The sequence below is a fragment of the Sycon ciliatum genome, chromosome 6 (assembly GCF_964019385.1).
Source record: "Sycon ciliatum chromosome 6, ocSycCili1.1, whole genome shotgun sequence".
Taxonomy (NCBI): Eukaryota; Metazoa; Porifera; class Calcarea; order Leucosolenida; family Sycettidae; genus Sycon; species Sycon ciliatum.
This window is the reverse complement of record NC_088648.1, coordinates 29,675,425-29,694,711: the sequence shown is the minus strand read 5'-3', so window position 1 is coordinate 29,694,711 and position 19,287 is coordinate 29,675,425. Positions and strand designations below refer to the sequence as shown.

Below are 19,287 nucleotides of genomic sequence, written 5' to 3'. Positions count from 1 at the left end.
GCACGTGCGACAAACACGTAGTTCCACAAAGTCACAGGCGCTAAACAATTCTTTCAAACAAGTGAAAAAACTGTCGAAGGACTCGCCTTTATGTTGCCGCCTATTGTAGAAATCGATGCGGTCCAGCAGGGGATTCCGTTGGCGACGAATGTACTTTTTGATGGCTGCAATCACTGCTGTCACGTCAGCATTGAGAGCTACAGGAATGACACCTTCCCTCAGGTACCTACGGAGGTCCTCGTCAAGAGCTTGTCGCACAGCGCTAACTTGTGTCTGTGTGTCCTGGCTTGCCAGTTTTTGGCATCGGGCGTAGTCGTCCCACGCTTCTTCCCAAGCGGTGAGGTCGGAAAGCGTGGCAGATGACAGCAAAACCGGACGCTCCACAGAGATTTGTTTGGCAGTAGACGAAGGTTGAGTGTTCTGATTCTGGAGTAACGTTGTGAGGCGAGCCTCGCGATCATCAGCAGCTTTCATTTGTTGCTGCATCAAGGTCATGAGAGCCAGTACATCTGGGCTCAAGGCAGGTTGGGCAGCACCGACCGGGGTACTTCCAGCATCACTCATGACGAACGAAAAGAAACGAAGTACTCAACTTGCTACAATGTTCAAATAAATTCAACGAGTCTAGGTGGATCACAACCGGGTGAGCCAAAGCACGGTAAGAAAATGTTCACTGCGCCATGATATGAATCTAAAGACTGGTTATAGGTTCTGAATTACTATTGCTACTTCCTAGAATATGAATGACAAGAGTAGAGACGAAACTAAATGTGGAGACTCAAGCTCAAGAACAACAAGAAGACTGAGAACAGCTCAAATCACAGCTGGTGGGCATGCATGCATCCAATCAGTATTATAGCGTACGCATGACATCACAACATGTGTGCGCGAGCATGCAGCACAAAGACAGGAGCGCGAGCGTAGTATGCATATACATCACAATAAGATGATGCCACATACATACATACATACACGCATACGTGCGCACCCACACCCACACGTGTGCGCATGCGCGCACACACACACACACACACACATGAAGCAGCTGCCGAATCCGACTATGCAGTCTCCCAGACACGCACGCACGGGCACACACACGAACCAGCTGCCGAATCCAACTATACAGTCTCTCAGGCATGCGTGCACATCCACACACGCGCGCGCGCGCGCGTGCGCACATACACATGAACCAGCTGCCGAATCCGATTATGCAGTCTCCCAGGCACGCGTGCACGCGCACACACACACACACATGGACCAGCTGCCGAATCCTACTATGCGGTCTCCCGGGCACGCAACCCCAATGGCAATGGGAGAAGAACAGACACCAGGAGGACGCCGGATCAGGAGGAGGACCCACCTCAGTGAGTGCAAAATGACCGATGCCCGTTGTCTGTTGTGGTCCTGCTGCCGTCAGTTGTAAATTGATCTCTCTTCACAAGACGGACAGCGACCGAACGAAGGAAAAGCAGATGTCCCTGGTGCCTGCCTGATCACCGAGGCAGAGTCCAGTAGCGGATGGGAGTGAAGGCAATCTAGGGATGCACGTGTGGTCGGCCAAAGCTCCTCTGCTGCGAAACCAGCAACAACAGCATGCCCCGTGGCCGGAACACACTTCCTGTCTTGTCCTGAACATTGCCGTTTCCGGTTACATGTCCCCTCGTGTGAGAGGCCGACAGAGTTTGGCTGAGGCGCTGCTCGCATCAACGTCCTAGCGAGATCTAGACTTTTCTTGAATCCATTTGTTGCAGTTGTGCAGCTGGAACCCTCGGGTTGACTTGCAACATGATCGCTTTGGCTGCAGTGAGCTAAAACCCACCACTGACCTGAAACACAGATCACACTGACCACAGTGATTGTGGCAACACCGTGCCCCGACACCCACCATCCGGCCCGCAGTTGTAGCCTGGGGTGGTGTCACCAACAAAGGAAAGCGCCTAGCACGCACACACATGCACCCGTGCGCGCGCACACACACACATGCACGTGCGCGCACACACACACATGTACGCACGAGCACACACACATGCACGCGCGCGCACACACAAACACGCGCGCGCACACACAGAAACGTGCACGCACACACGCATGCACACACTGGCACACAGACAATGGTATAGTATGTTCCTCATCAAGCAGCCAGGTGCTCTGGCTTGGACCTCCAGCAGCGCTGGTTTCGCCCTCGCTACTTGTCGTCTTGCCCTCTCCAGTGCTGCCTGCAACAAAACATTCCCTTCCGTAAACTCTGGGTGGACCAGTTCTCGGTGTTGTGTTGACACCGTGCTCTGCTTTCATGGCATTCGTTGTTCGTATCAGCCACTAAGCTCCTGGTAGGTAGCCCCTTGTTGGCCTTAGGATGTGGCTCTGGGTTCACTACTACATGCACATCACTGTCAGTAAGTATAGATAAAGCAAAATCAGAGGCACTGGTCTTCTCCAGTGTTGCAAATGCTCAGGATCACATGCGTGCACTTTCCATGATACCAGCCACACCATTTGCTCTTCCCTGAGCCCTTGTGCTGGCAGAGAAAATCCCAGACATGGTCGTCCTTCTCTCGAACAGCGCTGACGATGCGACGCCAACTTGTAGTCTCGATATTACTCGCTGCAGGCTTCTCGTTTCTACTAAATTGGGTGCTGTCACACAGACACAAATTCCAGCAATATTACTCCGCTGGGCTGTCATTTGCCACTTCGTTGCCGTCAGCTGCCCCATCTGGCACCTCGCTGCCACTAGAAACGTCTTCCTCCTCTTCCATTGTTGTCAAACAACATCAATGTACACGAAAGGAATAAACTTCAATAAAGTGATCACAAAATCCCAAATCCATATTGTCGTCAACGTCGTTATCTTCTAAAAAATAAATTATTTTTCCTCACTCCACCCGAAATCGTACTTTTGTGCTTACTCGTCCGATGCACACCTCACCACTCGCGTAAAAATATTTGTTCTCACGGTGGAATTTGGTCGAGAAAAGAAGCCCTCCCGAAGGTCTCTGGATCGGTTCTGGAACGTCCAACAAGCGAAAACGTATCCTTTGTGATGTCCTTGACCAACACTGTAAGCGGCGACTTGTCCCTCCGAGAGTGCAACGGCACTTGTGATTTTGAGTTTTGGCTCACGGACTAAAGGTGGGGAAGTCAGAGTCAGAAGGTCCACTTGCCCCGTCTCGAACCCAGACAATCTTTGTGCAAGTCATCTATTCTCCTTCGGATAAGCCAATTTTTTTCTGAAAAATAATGCCTTTCGGAGTGGAAAAATGGGACGCGATCATGCACAGAAAATAGTTTGACCATGACTTCGCAGCGCGTCCTCGAGTCGGGACAAGATTTGAGGAAGAAGCTCAGTCACTAGTGGACTTGCGGATTTGTTTTGACATTGGCGGTTTTTGGATAGCTCGGTTCTCCTGCCGACGTGTCGTGGAGATGAAGACGCGGGAGCGTAATCCGTCACCCACGACGCGGCTTCTCATTCTGCGTACTGGACGATGCAAGAAGCCGAGGAGGGGGACGCTTCGCAAACTCAAACGATCGATCGAGTTCCTGAAAAACGGAAAGGGCGATCTCCATCATCAACGCCACTGGATTCGACTCCCGCGAAGAGGTCGTTCAGTGCCCCTCTTCACGGTCGACGAATCGTTCATCTCAGGTATCTGGCTGTGGGATTGTCTGCGTGCCAGAATCCTGGATGTGGCAAACCTCTGGCGCTCATTGATTGCGTTGAAGAGAAGAGGTACGACCTGGGCAGCGTACTTGTCATTCCGTGTCAGCAGTGTGGGATGGAGAATTTTATAGATACAGATAGCCCTGTAACTGCTCAACACCCTGGCCCCCGTACTTCCACAAGCAACACCAAAGCTGCTTTGGGTAAGTGCGTTTTTCAATCTCATAAGATTTATTCATGATATTTGCGAGTCAGTGCCACCCCCTATATGGCCTATGGCTATGGAAATGTATGAGCACACTGTATGCGCGGCGGCTGCGAGCGTCTGTGTGTTTGCATAGACCTGCATGTGTGTGCATGTGTACACCATACGCATGTATGAACATGCACATGCATATGCGCTCATGTGGACGTGCCCTCGCACACATACTATACACACGTGCATGACCGCTCCCAGGGCATGTTGGTGTGACATGTGTATGCGGGCATCTCCACTCATGCACATGAGTGTGCACATGCATGTGGGTGGGTACGCACACGTGCGTGAATGTATGTGTGTGTGTACGCGCGCGTGTGTTCTATTGCGTGTGAGAGCATGCATGTGTGTGTGTGTGTGCGTGTGTGTGTGTATGTGTGTGTCGATGGTGTGCATTTTTGTGATTGGTGAACACTCTGATCCCTAAACCGCGATACCGGAGCTCCCAAGCTACAGCCTCAGATTGATTTATAGTTCATCGTTGGGAATGAGTTCGCTGCTCATGATGCTGTTGCGGATGTTGCGGCCCTAGCTAAAATTGTCGAAGCTCGCCCTGATGCCAGTATCCTGTAGCACTCTGTCACTTTTGCATCAGCATGTTCGGCGATGGAGTTTGCAGAACATCAGCAAAAGCGGCTGGCCACCCTTCAACCGTTGGTCCAAGCAACGTGCTTCTCTAAATCAGTTGCAGTGCGGGCAGCTGCCAGTGGGTTGGTGATGAAGCACTTTGTCTTGTCCTACAAACGAAGTGGTGATCCAGCCATTTCCAGACTGATGAAGGAGCAAGTCGGAGGTAAGAAGCGGGTGACAGTCTCAAGGAAGATTATATTAGCGGTGACTGAACACCTAGCGAAGAACCAGCAGCAACCCAACTGTAAGGAACGCCCTGTGGCACAGTGCTTCACTTGTTTGTGCGCACCGTAAAATACCATCATTTTTGCCAGTGTGGGGACACGTTCTAGCTCGCATAGTTGAAGAACAAGAGGACTCAATGTTGTCTGATTCGTTCCAACATGTCAGCTTTCATTGTAGTTTGATATGGGGCTGTGCTAAGCGCTATCACAGCTACATGTACATGTATCACAACCAACTTACCAACAGGAGAGTAATCATGGAGAAAAGTACCTATCGATAATGCGTGCACCCAGGGTTTTCCGTCAAATTTACTAGTTCAGCTATTCCATCCTTGTATTGTTCTGAACGCCGAGGGCTCTAGTGAGTATTTGCAACACCTAACAGCCAAAAATCCAATAAGTTATGATCAAAGCAGCAGCAGAGAAGTACAAGCAATATAGATACATGTACGTGAATTTACCAATTTTAGGCAAATTTTGACAGTTTTTTGGATTTTTCTCCAGAATATGCACGGTGACCCCTATTTTCGCCGCGGTAAACCTGTTCCAACCCACTTATAGAAGGTATTTGAAGTATCCACATATGGGGCAAACTCAAAAATAAGCTGCAAAAAATATTCAAAGTTTCATTTTTTGCATCTTTTTGTTCTTCTCCAGGAAATGACGACCTGGATCCCATCGTCAACCAAAGTGTACAGTTTTCGGTGTTGATCTCATCTTAGTCAATACCTCGAACAGTCTGTAAAATTTTATGTCATATTTTCGGTCCTAACTGATGTTATGGACGATTTCTCATCAATTTTGGGATTTTGTGTTATTTTGTGTCATCAAGGAAAATTGTGTTTTTGGCAAGACCTATTCGGGCAATTGAAAAACTGATGTTACTAAGCGAAAATATAAGGCTGTACCTATTCAGACCTGATGTCAGATTGGGCTGATGTTGAAATTAAATTTTTGGGCCTAACTGTCCCGAACCCCCTTAAGTCGGTGTAGAGCAGGACAAGTCGTCTGTCTTTTGTCAGATCCACAGCGAACGGGAAAGTGTGAGATCCCTCGATCGTGTATGGCTTGAGAATAGTGCCCACACCCAGCACCAATCCGGGTGAGTCCTTCTTCAACAAGCACATTTTAGTCCTGGGTATCGAGACACTTATGCGGCTGGTGTGACGAGAGTAGGAAAACACAATGTCTCCGTGTCCCGATCGTTTCAGAGTGGTATTGATTATAGACACCAAATCGTCTACATCGCTGTATGTTCCCGTCTTGATGGACAGTCTATCCTCTTCTTCTTCACCATGTACCACATAGAGTTTGTTCGTTGCCTCGTCTATGTTCTCAAAGTGTACTTCAAACTGAGCCGATTCAACATGCAGGACTTTATCGCGCGTATCGAGGTCCTTCACATTTAGAGTAAAGTTCGGTTTGTGCAATCCCCTGCTCACTCCCGACGTGTTGTTCGCCACTGTCAATATCACAGACATTCTGATCTGGTGATGTGATGATGATTACTATAGATCGGTTTTATTTTTCATTTTCATCACAAGAATGTTGTGTAGCATGTGTGCTATAATGTGTGCTATATATTGTAGTGTGTCATGAGTTCTGTGTGGATGCGCTGGATTGTGTGAGAAGATAAACTCTCGACAAAGTGCAAATGACAGAACAACTTTGACGTAGTACCGTTGAAGAATTGAGTACCACCAATGCGATAATCGCAATCTTCGATTCCATTGGTTCTGGAAAATGGCTCACTTTCCAAGTTGGAATGTATCAAAATGGAGTTTACGTGTAGAGTGAATAGGCCTTCTGAATTCCGAGCGTAACTTATGACACACTTTGTACCCAAGAGATCCATCATGCTCGACACAGGCTTATCCAAAGCCGCCGATAATTGGTTTGTTAAAGACGAAACGGGTAGGTTGAATGATGAATAGCCGGAACCTGTGAAGTAGTTGCCACTTATGTGGGTGGCAGTGAACAACACGTACAAACTATCCAAGGTGAAATTTCCGACAGTATCGATGTCGAATGCCTTCAATGCCATGTTTCTAGGGACAGGTGTGTCCACTTGAATTACTTGGAACATTGCAAAAGACATGTTGTCGTGAAACAGATTGACGAATCGTTCTCTAATGGAAACTTGCTGTTGTTGTGAAATGTTGAGGTAGAAGTGACCGTCTCGGAACATGTCGATGCTGTTCACGTTGATTCTCTTGTCCTTCAAGTCAACGAGATTTCCCCCTCTGTATCTGTTTCTGCTCACCCTGTTGACGGATTCAAATCTGCTAGGATGAGAGTATATGTAGAGGTAGGCGTTTCTCCGAATGAGAGGTAGTAGATGAAACGGATCGGATAGGTTCTGATTTGATTGCGGACCCACGGGACCTCTGGCTCCTGGATGACCTATGGGGCCGACGATTCCTTGGGGGCCCACGGGACCTCTTTTTCCAGGAGGATCGGTTGCACCGATGGTTCCTTGGGGACCGACGGGGCCTATGGTTCCTTGATCACCTTGCACACCACGTTCACCTTGTGGGCCGTCTTGTCCATCTTCTCCTCTAGGTCCAATCTCGCCTTCAGGACCGACTAATCCACGTTCTCCACGTGGTCCAACTTTACCTCTGGGACCACCTGGACCAGGTATTCCTTGATCACCTTTTTGACCACGTTCACCACCTTGCCCATCAGCTCCTCTAGGTCCAGTCTCGCCTTCAGGACCGATCAATCCACGTTCTCCACGTGGACCATCTTCACCTCTTGATCCATGAAGCTGACCGAAAGCCATCCATTTCGAGCTGAATTTCTTGTACACGATCAGCGTGGTTGCATCGAGGTAGAAGTCACCATTTCTCCCTATAGAGTTCAGTGGCGTACCACCTCCGCTAAGCCATCCCAATCCCCGATCACCACGAGGACCTTTCATCTTGCGCACACCGTCGATGTCGTGTTGCAATCTCGATGAGGATTGACGGATTTCATTCTTGACCCAACCGGCAGGGACAGCACATGTCAAAGAGCTATCATCGTACGCCAAATTACAGATGGAATGCTCGTTCATGTCGAGGTTAGCATCCATGGACACGGATCCGTCTGTTTTAACGTGCAGCTCATCAGCTGCTATGGCTTGATCTGTGTAGCGCGTAGATCTGTTTTCCACATCTTCCACTTTGCTCTCATCGGCTTTCTCCTCTTTTAGTTTCTCCACATCATGAACCAAGGTGTTTTCGGTGTCATCGTTCCCCACAACCGATTGCATCTCGATAATGTCATTCCGCATGCTTTGCATGTGTTTGAGGGAGGCCTCATCACCATCACTCCTATGGAAATGCGTAGCCCAGTACGCCATCTTCACACACACACACACACACTGTACTAATTATGAAAGGAAATATTTTCTTTCTCAAATAAATCTTTATGATGCTCATAAGAACAGGTAAACAACAGGTAATGCACAACAAACAAGAGCCACAGTCATCGTGTTGATGAGTCGACCGTTCATCCTCCTCCTCGATTGTTCATGAATGTGTTTCATGAGGAAATCTCGTGCTAACAACACCTTCGCACGATCGCCTTTCCGTGCCAGCATGTCCAACAGAGTGACTGAATATGCCAAGGTCATCTCCAGGGCAACGACGTCGTTTGACGCATGACTCCATAAACCTTCCATGATGCCGCATATGCAACTTTCAAGTCGTTCAGCTTGTTCACGATCACCATCGCCAACAGTAAAGCTCGCAGCATACCTGAGAATGTCAGGTCTCTTCATAGCGACATGTTTAGCAGATGTCCACGCGTCAAACAATGTCGAATCACGAACGAACAAATGGTCAATGGCAAAGGCATGACGAGTCTCCGAGCATTCACCTTCATCCTTAGCGTATGTTGCAAGAACATGGTCAGCAACTCGCACTAGCAGATGACACACCTGACATTCGTGAGTCTTGTGATCAGCCGATCCGTTAAGACTCTTTGCAACGTGAAACCATCTCACGTAAAGGGAATTCATTTCCTAGAATGCGAAGACACGAGGCAACTGATCAGTACTGTATCGGGTGAAGGAATGACTCGACTGCATGCCAAGCATGCATATTTATACAAGTCAGAATGGGGTGGGTTGAAAATGCAAAGTTGTCAACCAATTACCATCAAGCCCGCCAAAAACAGATGTTGGAACCTTGACATGATTGATCTTGTCATGAATGACGCATTCATTGATGGTGTTCACATGAGATCACCCTGGTTCATCTTTCCCAATTCCATTCTTTTCACATCCTGCAACCCATTCTCCACTAGTAGCAGTGGGGATACTAGAGTCCGAAGAGGCAAGGCAGCACTCTTCCGTGGACGTATTACTCGACACAACACCACCCATACTTGTTCTTTAGAAGTTTTTTTTTTTAATGAGTATCATGAGGTATTGCCGTAGAAAGTAGTATAGGATAGTATAGGATAGAATAAGAATGAATGATCAGCTGTGTGATAAAGAAGGCAGTTCATTAAAGACTTATTGGAAGGTCTCTACCAGCTGATCGTCTTGTTGGACGACGACACTGCATAATGATGTGAAGCTCTCAGTCAGCTGTTTCAGTTCCGTGATAGAAAGTGTCATGTGTGCGTCCAGAGCACGATGAAAACATCTGGGTTCCACGTTGATGCAGATGATTGGAGCAACAGCAAGACGTACCTTCATCACTTGCTCGTCAGTGTCGAGGGAGACTGCCCCGGGGTAGATGAATACATCTTGTTCCACATCCAGTTCAAACGAGCTGGTCGGGACGAGCTTGTTTTCACCGTTGATGTACACCCGACATTGACCGTCGGACGAACGTGATGTATAGAAGTTGGTTTTGATCTTCTCCACACGTCCACTTCGGAGAGTGTCACGGAGCGATGGACAAGTCTTGATCAAGTTCGTAATGATGAACTCAGTGGACTCGTTCAGTTCGATGTAAACTTGTCCTTGAGCATCTTTGCGAGCTGTTGCCGTACTACCACAGGCTGGCAGAGCTCCAGAAGGGAAGTACATCTTATATCCAGGCTTGTAGAAGGATTTACCAGATAACTTGTAGGACAGCTGCATGTCCTCCTGAAACCCATCCACCACAATCTCTTTGTGGAGCTTGGTAGGAGCAGGTGATGCATAGCGACGCTTAGCCGGTACTGGCTTCGAAGAGAGCACAACTCGAGGAGGGTCAGCAGGAAGAGCGGAATTCTTCTTCATCCTTCGCTCGTATAGGGAAGCCATCTTCTAGGAAGTGAAGTCAGGACAACTCGTCAGCACTGTATTCGATGAACGAATGACTCAACTGCAGACAATCATTCGTATTTATATGAGCTAGAGAGGTATGTGGATTGAAATGATAAGATATGTGTCAACCAATCAAGCCCGCCAAAAACATTTCACCAATCAGCATCAAGCCCGCCAAAAACATTTGACCAATCAGCATCGTGCCCGCCAAAATCATATCTCATTATAAAGATTCCTTACATGATACCGCCACCTTGGTGAATTGATACAGTATGGAAAGAAGATCACAGTCAAACGTGTGCATGTTCTGGATCACGTGATCAAGTAAATAGGTTTCCCAGCAATAAGCATCAATCAATGATGTCATAAGAGATATATCAGACGGAGATAAAAGCAGCAAATTCGAACGCAACGTGGACAATTGCAATGAAGACACCATCCTAGTCGACTCCATGAGATGCAGTACGTATAGGAGTGGAAAATGCTGAGGAAGAGGTTTCATGATTCGACTGAACCTCAACCAGGATACATTGCTATGAGGTAAGTAGGAATGCAGTTTACGTAATGCATCCACATTCGTATCGTATACTATACAGGATAATGCTATAGCATAATTTATACTCTTGTACAAACAGGACTTCTTCATCGCACGTATCTGCTCTCGAAGAGGGTGTACACGAAGCTCATCGGATAAGAGTTCAGTTTTCGAAAGAAAATGCAAAAGATGACGATCAACACCACATAACCGCTCATGTGCAGCGTAAGGCTTCTTCATCAAACTACATCTCTGATGCACATCAACTTCAGGTAAGTAAACCACATCCATGACAAGTCCACAAGAAGAACATACGTATCTTCCTTCATGAACAACATGATCAAGATGATGACACTGCTTTTCCTTCCCTTCTTGCTCTTCTTCTTCTTCTCCTCCTTCTTGTTCTTCTTGTTCTTCTTGTTCTTCTTGTTCTTCTTGTTCTTCTTGTTCTTCTTGTTCTTCTTGTTCTTCTTCTTGTTCTTGTTCTTGTTCTTCTTCTTGTTCTTCTTCTTGTTCTTCTTCTTGTTCTTCTTCTTGTTCTTCTTCTTGTTCTTCTTCTTGTTCTTCTTCTTGTTCTTCTTCTTGTTCTTCTTCTTGTTCTTCTTCTTGTTCTTCTTCTTGTTCTTCTTCTTGTTCTTCTTCTTGTTCTTCTTCTTGTTCTTCTTCTTGTTCTTCTTCTTGTTCTTCTTCTTGTTCTTCTTCTTGTTCTTCTTCTTGTTCTTCTTCTTGTTCTTCTTCTTGTTCTTCTTCTTGTTCTTCTTCTTGTTCTTCTTCTTGTTCTTCTTCTTGTTCTTCTTCTTGTTCTTCTTCTTCTTCTTCTTCTTCTTCTTCTTCTTCTTCTTCTTCTTCTTCTTCTTCTTCTTCTTCTTCTTCTTCTTCTTCTTCTTCTTCTTCTTCTTCTTCTTCTTCTTCTTCTTCTTCTTCTTCTTCTTCTTCTTCTTCTTCTTCTTCTTCTTCTTCTTCTTCTTCTTCTTCTTCTTCTTCTTCTTCTTCTTCTTCTTCTTCTTCTTCTTCTTCTTCTTCTTCTTCTTCTTCTTCTTCTTCTTCTTCTTCTTCTTCTTCTTCTTCTTCTTCTTCTTCTTCTTCTTCTTCTTCTTCTTCTTCTTCTTCTTCTTCTTCTTCTTCTTCTTCTTCTTCTTCTTCTTCTTCTTCTTCTTCTTCTTCTTCTTCTTCTTCTTCTTCTTCTTCTTCTTCTTCTTCTTCTTCTTCTTCTTCTTCTTAGGTAGGTACATTTTTATTTGAATTCGCAGAACCAAACGGGCGGTGTCGCCCAATTACATGGAAGCGAATGGAAACAGTAAAATACTTCTTCTTCTTCTTCTTAAAATGCAGGCGGCCCCTCACAAATGCAGGTCGTACGCAGCCAAATTGACCAACAACAAATACACCTGCTTTGACCCCGCACTCAGAATATCGGAAACTCCAATACCAGCTCTAAACGGCCAACAATTCAAGTTTCTAGGCAGGATGCTAACAGATACAGTAGGTGAGATAACGCAACGCGAAGACCTCATAAACTCCACAAGATGCCTACTAAAGACAGTTGCCGAGACCAGACTGTACGGACACCAGAAGTTGTGGCTCTACCAGCATCAAATCATCCCCAAAATAGCATGGCAGCTCGAGATACTTGATCTCAGCCACAGTTTCGCCAAACTCCTACACAGAATTTGCCTTCCATTCTTAAAGAAATGGGCAGGCTTGCCCAGACCCGCAGCACCAGCAATACTCTTCATCGGCGCTCGGGAGCGCTTCGGCCTACGTTTAACGTACATCCCTACGCTATGGAAGCAACGACAGGTCATTAGATGGAATATCATCAAGAACAGCAGCGACAAGAACATGGCAAACCTGTACCAACATCACAGTAAACAACAGTATCTGCTCACAAGACAATACTCCGCAATAAAAGAAATGGAATGTGCCGAGGCAGCAATCTCTGAAGCTAGTCCAACTAACCTCCAGCAAGGCAGGGCAGGACTCGGCTTTAGGCATGACAAACAAGAGAAAATCAAACCTAGAAAACAAATACTCAATACCATTCATGAAGGTGACTGCCAAGACCAGCTATCCCACCTCAAAAGCCTGCAAATGCAAGGCAGCTGGTTAAAGTGGAGAGACACGATGTTTGAAGACCTCACTTGGAAAAAACTGTTGTACGAAGGCTACGGGAGGACTTTCTCCTTTCAACTAAACTGTGTATTAAACACACTACCAACAGTTGACAATCTGAGGAGGTGGGGTAACTCTGTGGTCGAACAACAATGCCCTCTATGCAACAGGCAAGCTACGCTCCGTCACATATTATCAGCATGTCCAACAGCCCTCCACCAGGGCAGATATACCTGGCGCCACGACAACGTACTGAAATGCATAGTAAAACTAGTAAACGAAACCATCCAAACTTATCAAAAGGCCACGGCATCAGCAGAAACGCAGAGTAAACAGAAGAGAATTGATTACATAACTTTCTGCAAGGCAGGAGAGAATCTCCCCAAACAGCCCCCCTCCCAACGCAAACGGCTAAATGACCAATTCGTAACTAGCTCAGCAGACTGGCAGGTCCTGGTGGACATGAAGGATGAGAAACTTGTTTTCCCCCACTTCATAGCACCTACAACCTGTCGTCCAGACATAGTGCTCTTCTCCAAAGAATTGAGAAGAGTTCTGTGGCTGGAACTCACGGCATGTAGTGAAGATCGCTTTGCACAATCGCGCGAAATCAAAATCGAACGCTATCGTCACCTTCATAGCGCGTGTGTAAGGAATGGCTGGGATACGGAGAGTCACACAGCAGAGGTGGGAGCGAGAGGCGCCATATCCACCAGCTTGGATTCCTTCGCGAGATCCTTGCGCTGCACTAAGGAACAGCGCAGGCTCTTGCGGAGGAATTGTCGCCAAGCAGCGCTGAACTCAAGCTATGTCCTATGGCTAAGGCGAAGGGAGCGAACATGGCGCGACTGGCCGTTGTATTAAAACTGTTTGGTGAACCTGTTGTAGAGCACTTGGTGGGCGATCGGCCACCCAGCGAGGATAGTTGGACGTCCTTAAAATCAAGATTTGAACTCGCCATTCCGGCCTCTAAAGGGCCGGGGGTGGACGATCGCCAACCTTGCCAACCTCTCGTAGTCACTTGTTCTTGTCGAATCGTTATTTTCATAGCCTTCTCGACATTCGCCCTACAAATTACCATACATCACAACGCAACTACCTGTACATGACACACCATACCATACGGACACAACCACACCCCAACTGTACTGGGGGCCTATCTCTTCGAATTGCATTATATGAGTTTCTTTTTCCTTTTTTCTTTACCCGTTACTGTCTAAAAAGCAGTCGAAACGGTTTTTATCCACCATTTGATGGTGAGCTTCCCTTCTTCTTCTTCTTCTTCTTCTTCTTCTTCTTCTTCTTCTTCTTCTTCTTCTTCTTCTTCTTCTTCTTCTTCTTCTTCTTCTTCTTCTTCTTCTTCTTCTTCTTCTTCTTCTTCTTCTTCTTCTTCTTCTTCTTCTTCTTCTTCTTCTTCTTCTTCTTCTTCTTCTTCTTCTTCTTCTTCTTCTTCTTCTTCTTCTTCTTCTTCTTCTTCTTCTTCTTCTTCTTCTTCTTCTTCTTCTTCTTCTTCTTCTTCTTCTTCTTCTTCTTCACGAAGTCTCTTTTCACGTACATAGGCACGTAAGATCTCTAATTCAGAATCCATCTTCACACTGGCCTTAGTACCTAGAGTACCAGACGTCCTGTTTGATGATCAGCTGGCTTAGTTTTTCTCCACCTCAATCCTAATTACATCAGTCCCCAATTTCATTTATTACTGCTTTCTATCTGCATTCGCCACCTTTTCATTGGGCAGATCTGCCCGTTTGGTTTGCGAATTAAAATAAACACAACAACAACAACAACAACAACAACAACAACCCCGCACCATCATCTTCATAGTGAAACATTATCCATCAATATATCTACTTTTATACCCACTCCTATCTGGGGATGATAGCAAAATACTCCTGAAAAAATAAATGAACAATGAACATAATAACGATTAACAATGACGATAAGTGTGCCTTATTCAACCCAAAGGTCAAAGGTCAAACCCTGGGGGGAGTACCGGGGTCAGACCAAGCACGACCGACACAGTGTGCCTTATTTGGCCCAAAGGTCAAAGGTGAAAAATTACCCAGAACCCGCTTTTTACATACTACTCGTGACGTTGCAGATATGTGGCTTGATTATTGTAGTTGACGTTGATTTAGTGACTTTGGCAAGTTTGAGTCGTGTCAAGAAGTCAGGTAGGATTCAGTACTAGGCAGTAGTGAAACGTGAGTGGCAGTCTTTGCCGGTTTCTGAGGGCATCCTGGATTTGGTGTGCAGCGCTGTGGAAATGGGTTGCTGTGGAGGTCCCAGCACTGGATGTTGTATCAAAGGTACGACCTCGTAGCACGTGCTATACCTAAAAAAATTCAAAAATTGACTTGGGCCTGTGGGAGTCCGCGAGAGAACGCCCACTCGTTCCGTTGTGACAGATTCCAGGGCCACGTTGAGGGGCCCTACCCCACCACCCATGGCTGCTTCTGGACTTGTTTTAGGTTTGGGTCCCGCGCACGGACAGAATGGGCACGAAAATGTGAAAAAAATGTAAATGCATTTGTTTGGCTCCTGGGTGGCTCGCACACCGTGGCACTATGCCGGAAATTTGAGTTTTTCCGACCTGGAAAGCCTGTCAGTGAGACGCAAGAACTTGTAAACCATGTCCTGAGGGCCAGCATAGTGGCAGGAGTGTGTGGTCAAAATTTCACTCAAATCCACTGAGAAACACCAAAGTTACGGTCAATTGAATGCCATATGAAATTTTTGGGTGATGTGCCCCTAACGTTACTTCCCCTTTAAAGGGAAACTGAACGCCAAAAATAAGTATGGCTTATCCGAAGGGGAATTGGGCACTGATTCCGATGAGCTATGTCTCGAACCGATCAGAGAAGAGGAACCGTGTCAAATTTCATACATAACACCTTCCATATTTGGAAATTGGGCTTGATGACGTGCGTACTGCTTAGCTGTCACCATGCTGTGCATGCTCAGTAGTGTAATTGAATGGAAGAAAACAATTACTTTGGTGTTTTGCAGCTCTATTTCGTTACCTGACGGTAACCAAATCTAGATGTGGGAATCTGTTGAGCAGGAGAGTGACACATGTCTTCCCGAAGGCTGTCCAGGCTGCAGTGGTGATGAAGAAGACACGATAATCACCCCGAGATCGATTGTAGTGAATTGGAAAACTCATGGTGAATTTGCTTCCACTCCAAGGCAATGTCGAGGTATGAAGGGTGCTTGTACTGCCTTCCAAAGTGAAGAGGAGATGAACATGGCTGTGCATAGCTGTTGTTCTATGCCAACTTACCTACTCTTGCTGGTACCGTAGTGGCATATTGCAAATTTCGTGGACGAACAACTCTAGTCACTAGTGGCTAGTGAGCAACACTAACAGGTGAGATTTTTCAATTTGACAAAAATTGTTTTTGTTTGAGAACTGACAGTGGTAGTCATTAGACTCAGTAGGTGTCTCTCTGCTGCTTCTTTCCCTTCATCGGTAGGGTTGTGCTTGAAGTAAAAATAAATAGAAAATGTGGAACAAAAATCTGATCATGTAGTTCGAATTTCAACTTCAAAGTATGTGTACATCAAGGCACAAAAATTTCAAGGTGGTGCTGTGCATTGAAAAAGACTGGGAGCTGGCAGCAATGGAAAGGGTAGAAACGAAACCAATAATGTAGAGTATTCATAAGTTAGAGGGAGATGAAAACGGGAGAAGAGTAGTGAGCATTTCAGTTCGAAGTAGTGTCAATAGACAGCATTGTGTTGCATACGTTGTGAATATTGTGTGAATCTAATAATTGGCGGAGGGTAGTGATTAGGCAGAGTAGTGTTGCAATACAAGGTACTTTGTGAGCAGATAGCAATCAATATCACGGCATGGTTTAGACAGGAACCCATAAATGTCACGAAATTGCTAATCCAAAATTATAATATTATCCCCTGAGTAGTATTTTTTATTATGGTGTTCTCCTGTGTTTACATGCAGAGTCTGGACGTTGCTGTACGAGCGACAATATAAATAAACATGTAGCTCATGATGTGGAATGACTGCCGTATCGCATTGCCAACGCAAACCCATCCTGTGCCAGTGCAGCCATCCAGCAACTTCAACTCCCCGGCCCAGATGCCGCTGCAGCTGAACACCATGCCGATGGAAAGCCAGGAGTTGATAGCGAAGCATTCTGGTCTGCACAGTACAAGGCAAAGAACAATAATATATTTTATTATGAATTATAACGCATTGTAATCCTTCCCACACTTCTTTGTAAAAACAAACAAACAGTGCCATTCAGTATCACAACGCTTGATCAAGCATCTTGATGGAGGTATTTTCCATTGTGCTGGCCCCGCATCTGCACCAGGAAGACCATGTACACTTATACGTATCTTGTGTGTGTTCGGGCGTGTGTGTTTGTGTATTCGTCTGTGCACGTGTGTGTGTGTGTGTGTGTGTGTGTGTGTGTGTGTGTGTGTGTGTGTGTGTGTGTGTGTGTGTGTGTGTGTGTGTGGGTCCTACGCACATGTGTATGGGTAGGAGTGTGTGTGTGTGTCGGGGGGGGGGAGGCACATGCACATGTGTATGGATGTGCGCGCTGCACGCGCGTGTCTGTGGGATGGGGTGGGGGTGCACGTACATGTGTACATGTGTGTGCGCAATACAGCATGTGTGTATGTGTTCGTTGAACACATGGTGTCCTCTTGATTCCATAAACGTTGTAATCATTGTGATTTCATGTGCTTTGAAGTTGAAATTCGCAATACATGTACTGATGCTTGATTAGATTTATGTTCCACATGTTCTATTTATTTTATTTTACTTCCAGCACTTGTAATATTCAAGCACAACCCTACGAATGAAGGGAAAGAAGCAGCAGAGAGACACCTACTGAGTCAAATGACTGCCACTGTCAGTTTCAAACAAAAACAATTTTTGTCAAATGGAAAAATCTCACCTGTTAGTGTTGCTCATTAGCCACTAGTGACTAGAGAGTTGTTCGTCCACGAAATTTGCAATATGCCACTACGGTATCAGCAAGAGTAGGTAAGTTGGCGTAGAACAACAGCTATGCACAGCCATATTCATCTCCTCTTCACTTTGGAAGGCAGTACAAGCACCCTTCATACCTCGACATTGCCTTGGAGTGGAAGCAAATTCACCATGAGTTTTCCAATTCGCTACAATCGATCTCGGGGTGATGATCGTGTCTTCTTCATCATCACCACTGCAGCCTGGACAGCCTTTGGGTAGACATGTGTCGCTCTCCTGCTCAACAGATTCCTACATCTAGATTTGGTTACCGTCAGGTAACGAAATAGAGCTGCAAACACCAAAGTAATTGTTTTCTTCCATTCAATTACACTGCTGAGCATGCACAGCATGGTGACAGCTAAGCAGTACGCACGTCATCAAGCTCAATTTCCAAATATGGAAGGTGTTATTCATGAAATTTGACACGGTTCCTCTTCTCTGATCGGCTCGAGACATACAGTAGCTCATCGGAATCAGTGCCCAATTCCCCTTCGGATAAGCCATACTTATTTTTGGCGTTCAGTTTCCCTTTAACAGACCCGGTCTTTTGTTTTTTTGAATAGGGTTGGACCCCCAGTCTCTTATTTGGGCATGGTCCATTATTTGAGCACGGTCCACTATATATTATAGCAATAAAAACTGCTTTATGGCAGTTTTCTAAAAAAAAGTTATTGTGTTCTAGTCCATGGACCCCGTCTAAAAAGTAAGAAATTAACGAAATGTGATAGCCGAAAATTAAAATTTCACACAAAACCTCACAATAATCACAACACTTGAAATGCTGCTTTCAACACTAAACTTGTACTGCACCAACAATTGGCAACATGCATGCATAGGAAAGAGGATCACGAGGGGAAAAGGTCTTCTACATGTAGCTTTTCATTCTGGGTGTGATTATTGTGAGGTTTTGTGTGAAATTTTATTTTTCGGCTATCACATTTTCGTTAATTTCTTACTTTTTAGACGGGGTCCATGGCCTAGAACACAATAACTTTTTTTAGAAAACTGCCATAAAGCAGTTTTTATTGCTATAATTTCTTTAGTTTTTTCTGTCACCAATCAATGGAATGTCCTACGTGTATATCAATATACATGTAATATAAATGATGGCCTTCACATCATATCAATACCGTATTATACGCATTGATGTGCAAGCCTTTTCTTGCAGAAAATGGCACTAGCATGTTCTACTGCGGGGAAACATGTGAGTAGTGGTGCCATGGACCGTGACTTTTTTTATACGGAGGTTATTCTATGCATGTTGCTGTAGCAGAATTTCATGACTGTCATAAATTTGTCTTGCCTTTCAGATACTTCAGATTTCCCCAACCTCGATCAGATTTATTTGAGAAAATGTAACCAGGTGCGTGTCGCAGATGTTTTTGTTGATTCTGTGTTTATAATGGTTTATAATCATGGGTTATCGTGATAAGGTCATCCTGCATCATAATGCACTGAAATCGTAACCCTGTTGATGTCGATACAACTTTTGGAAGTAGTTCAATGACTTCAAACTGTTAACCCAAGATTTTCTAAAACAACACAGCAAAGGAGGAACAATAAACATGTATTAAAATGTAAACAAATACATTGCTGAGTCCGACACCTCG

General features: G+C 45.5%; 1 protein-coding gene across 1 annotated transcript; it reads right to left on the bottom strand.

Moving 5' to 3' along the window:
- Positions 1–702: 702 nt before the first annotated feature.
- Positions 703–8,120, bottom strand: LOC135820194 (collagen alpha-1(XVII) chain-like). The gene is made up of 2 exons (XM_065333506.1): positions 7,038–8,120; positions 703–732 (listed from the first exon to the last, which is right to left on the bottom strand). Exons 1-2 carry the CDS (start codon positions 8,118–8,120, stop codon positions 703–705), a joined length of 1,113 nt encoding a protein of 370 aa, XP_065189578.1.
- Positions 8,121–19,287: the final 11,167 nt, after the last annotated feature.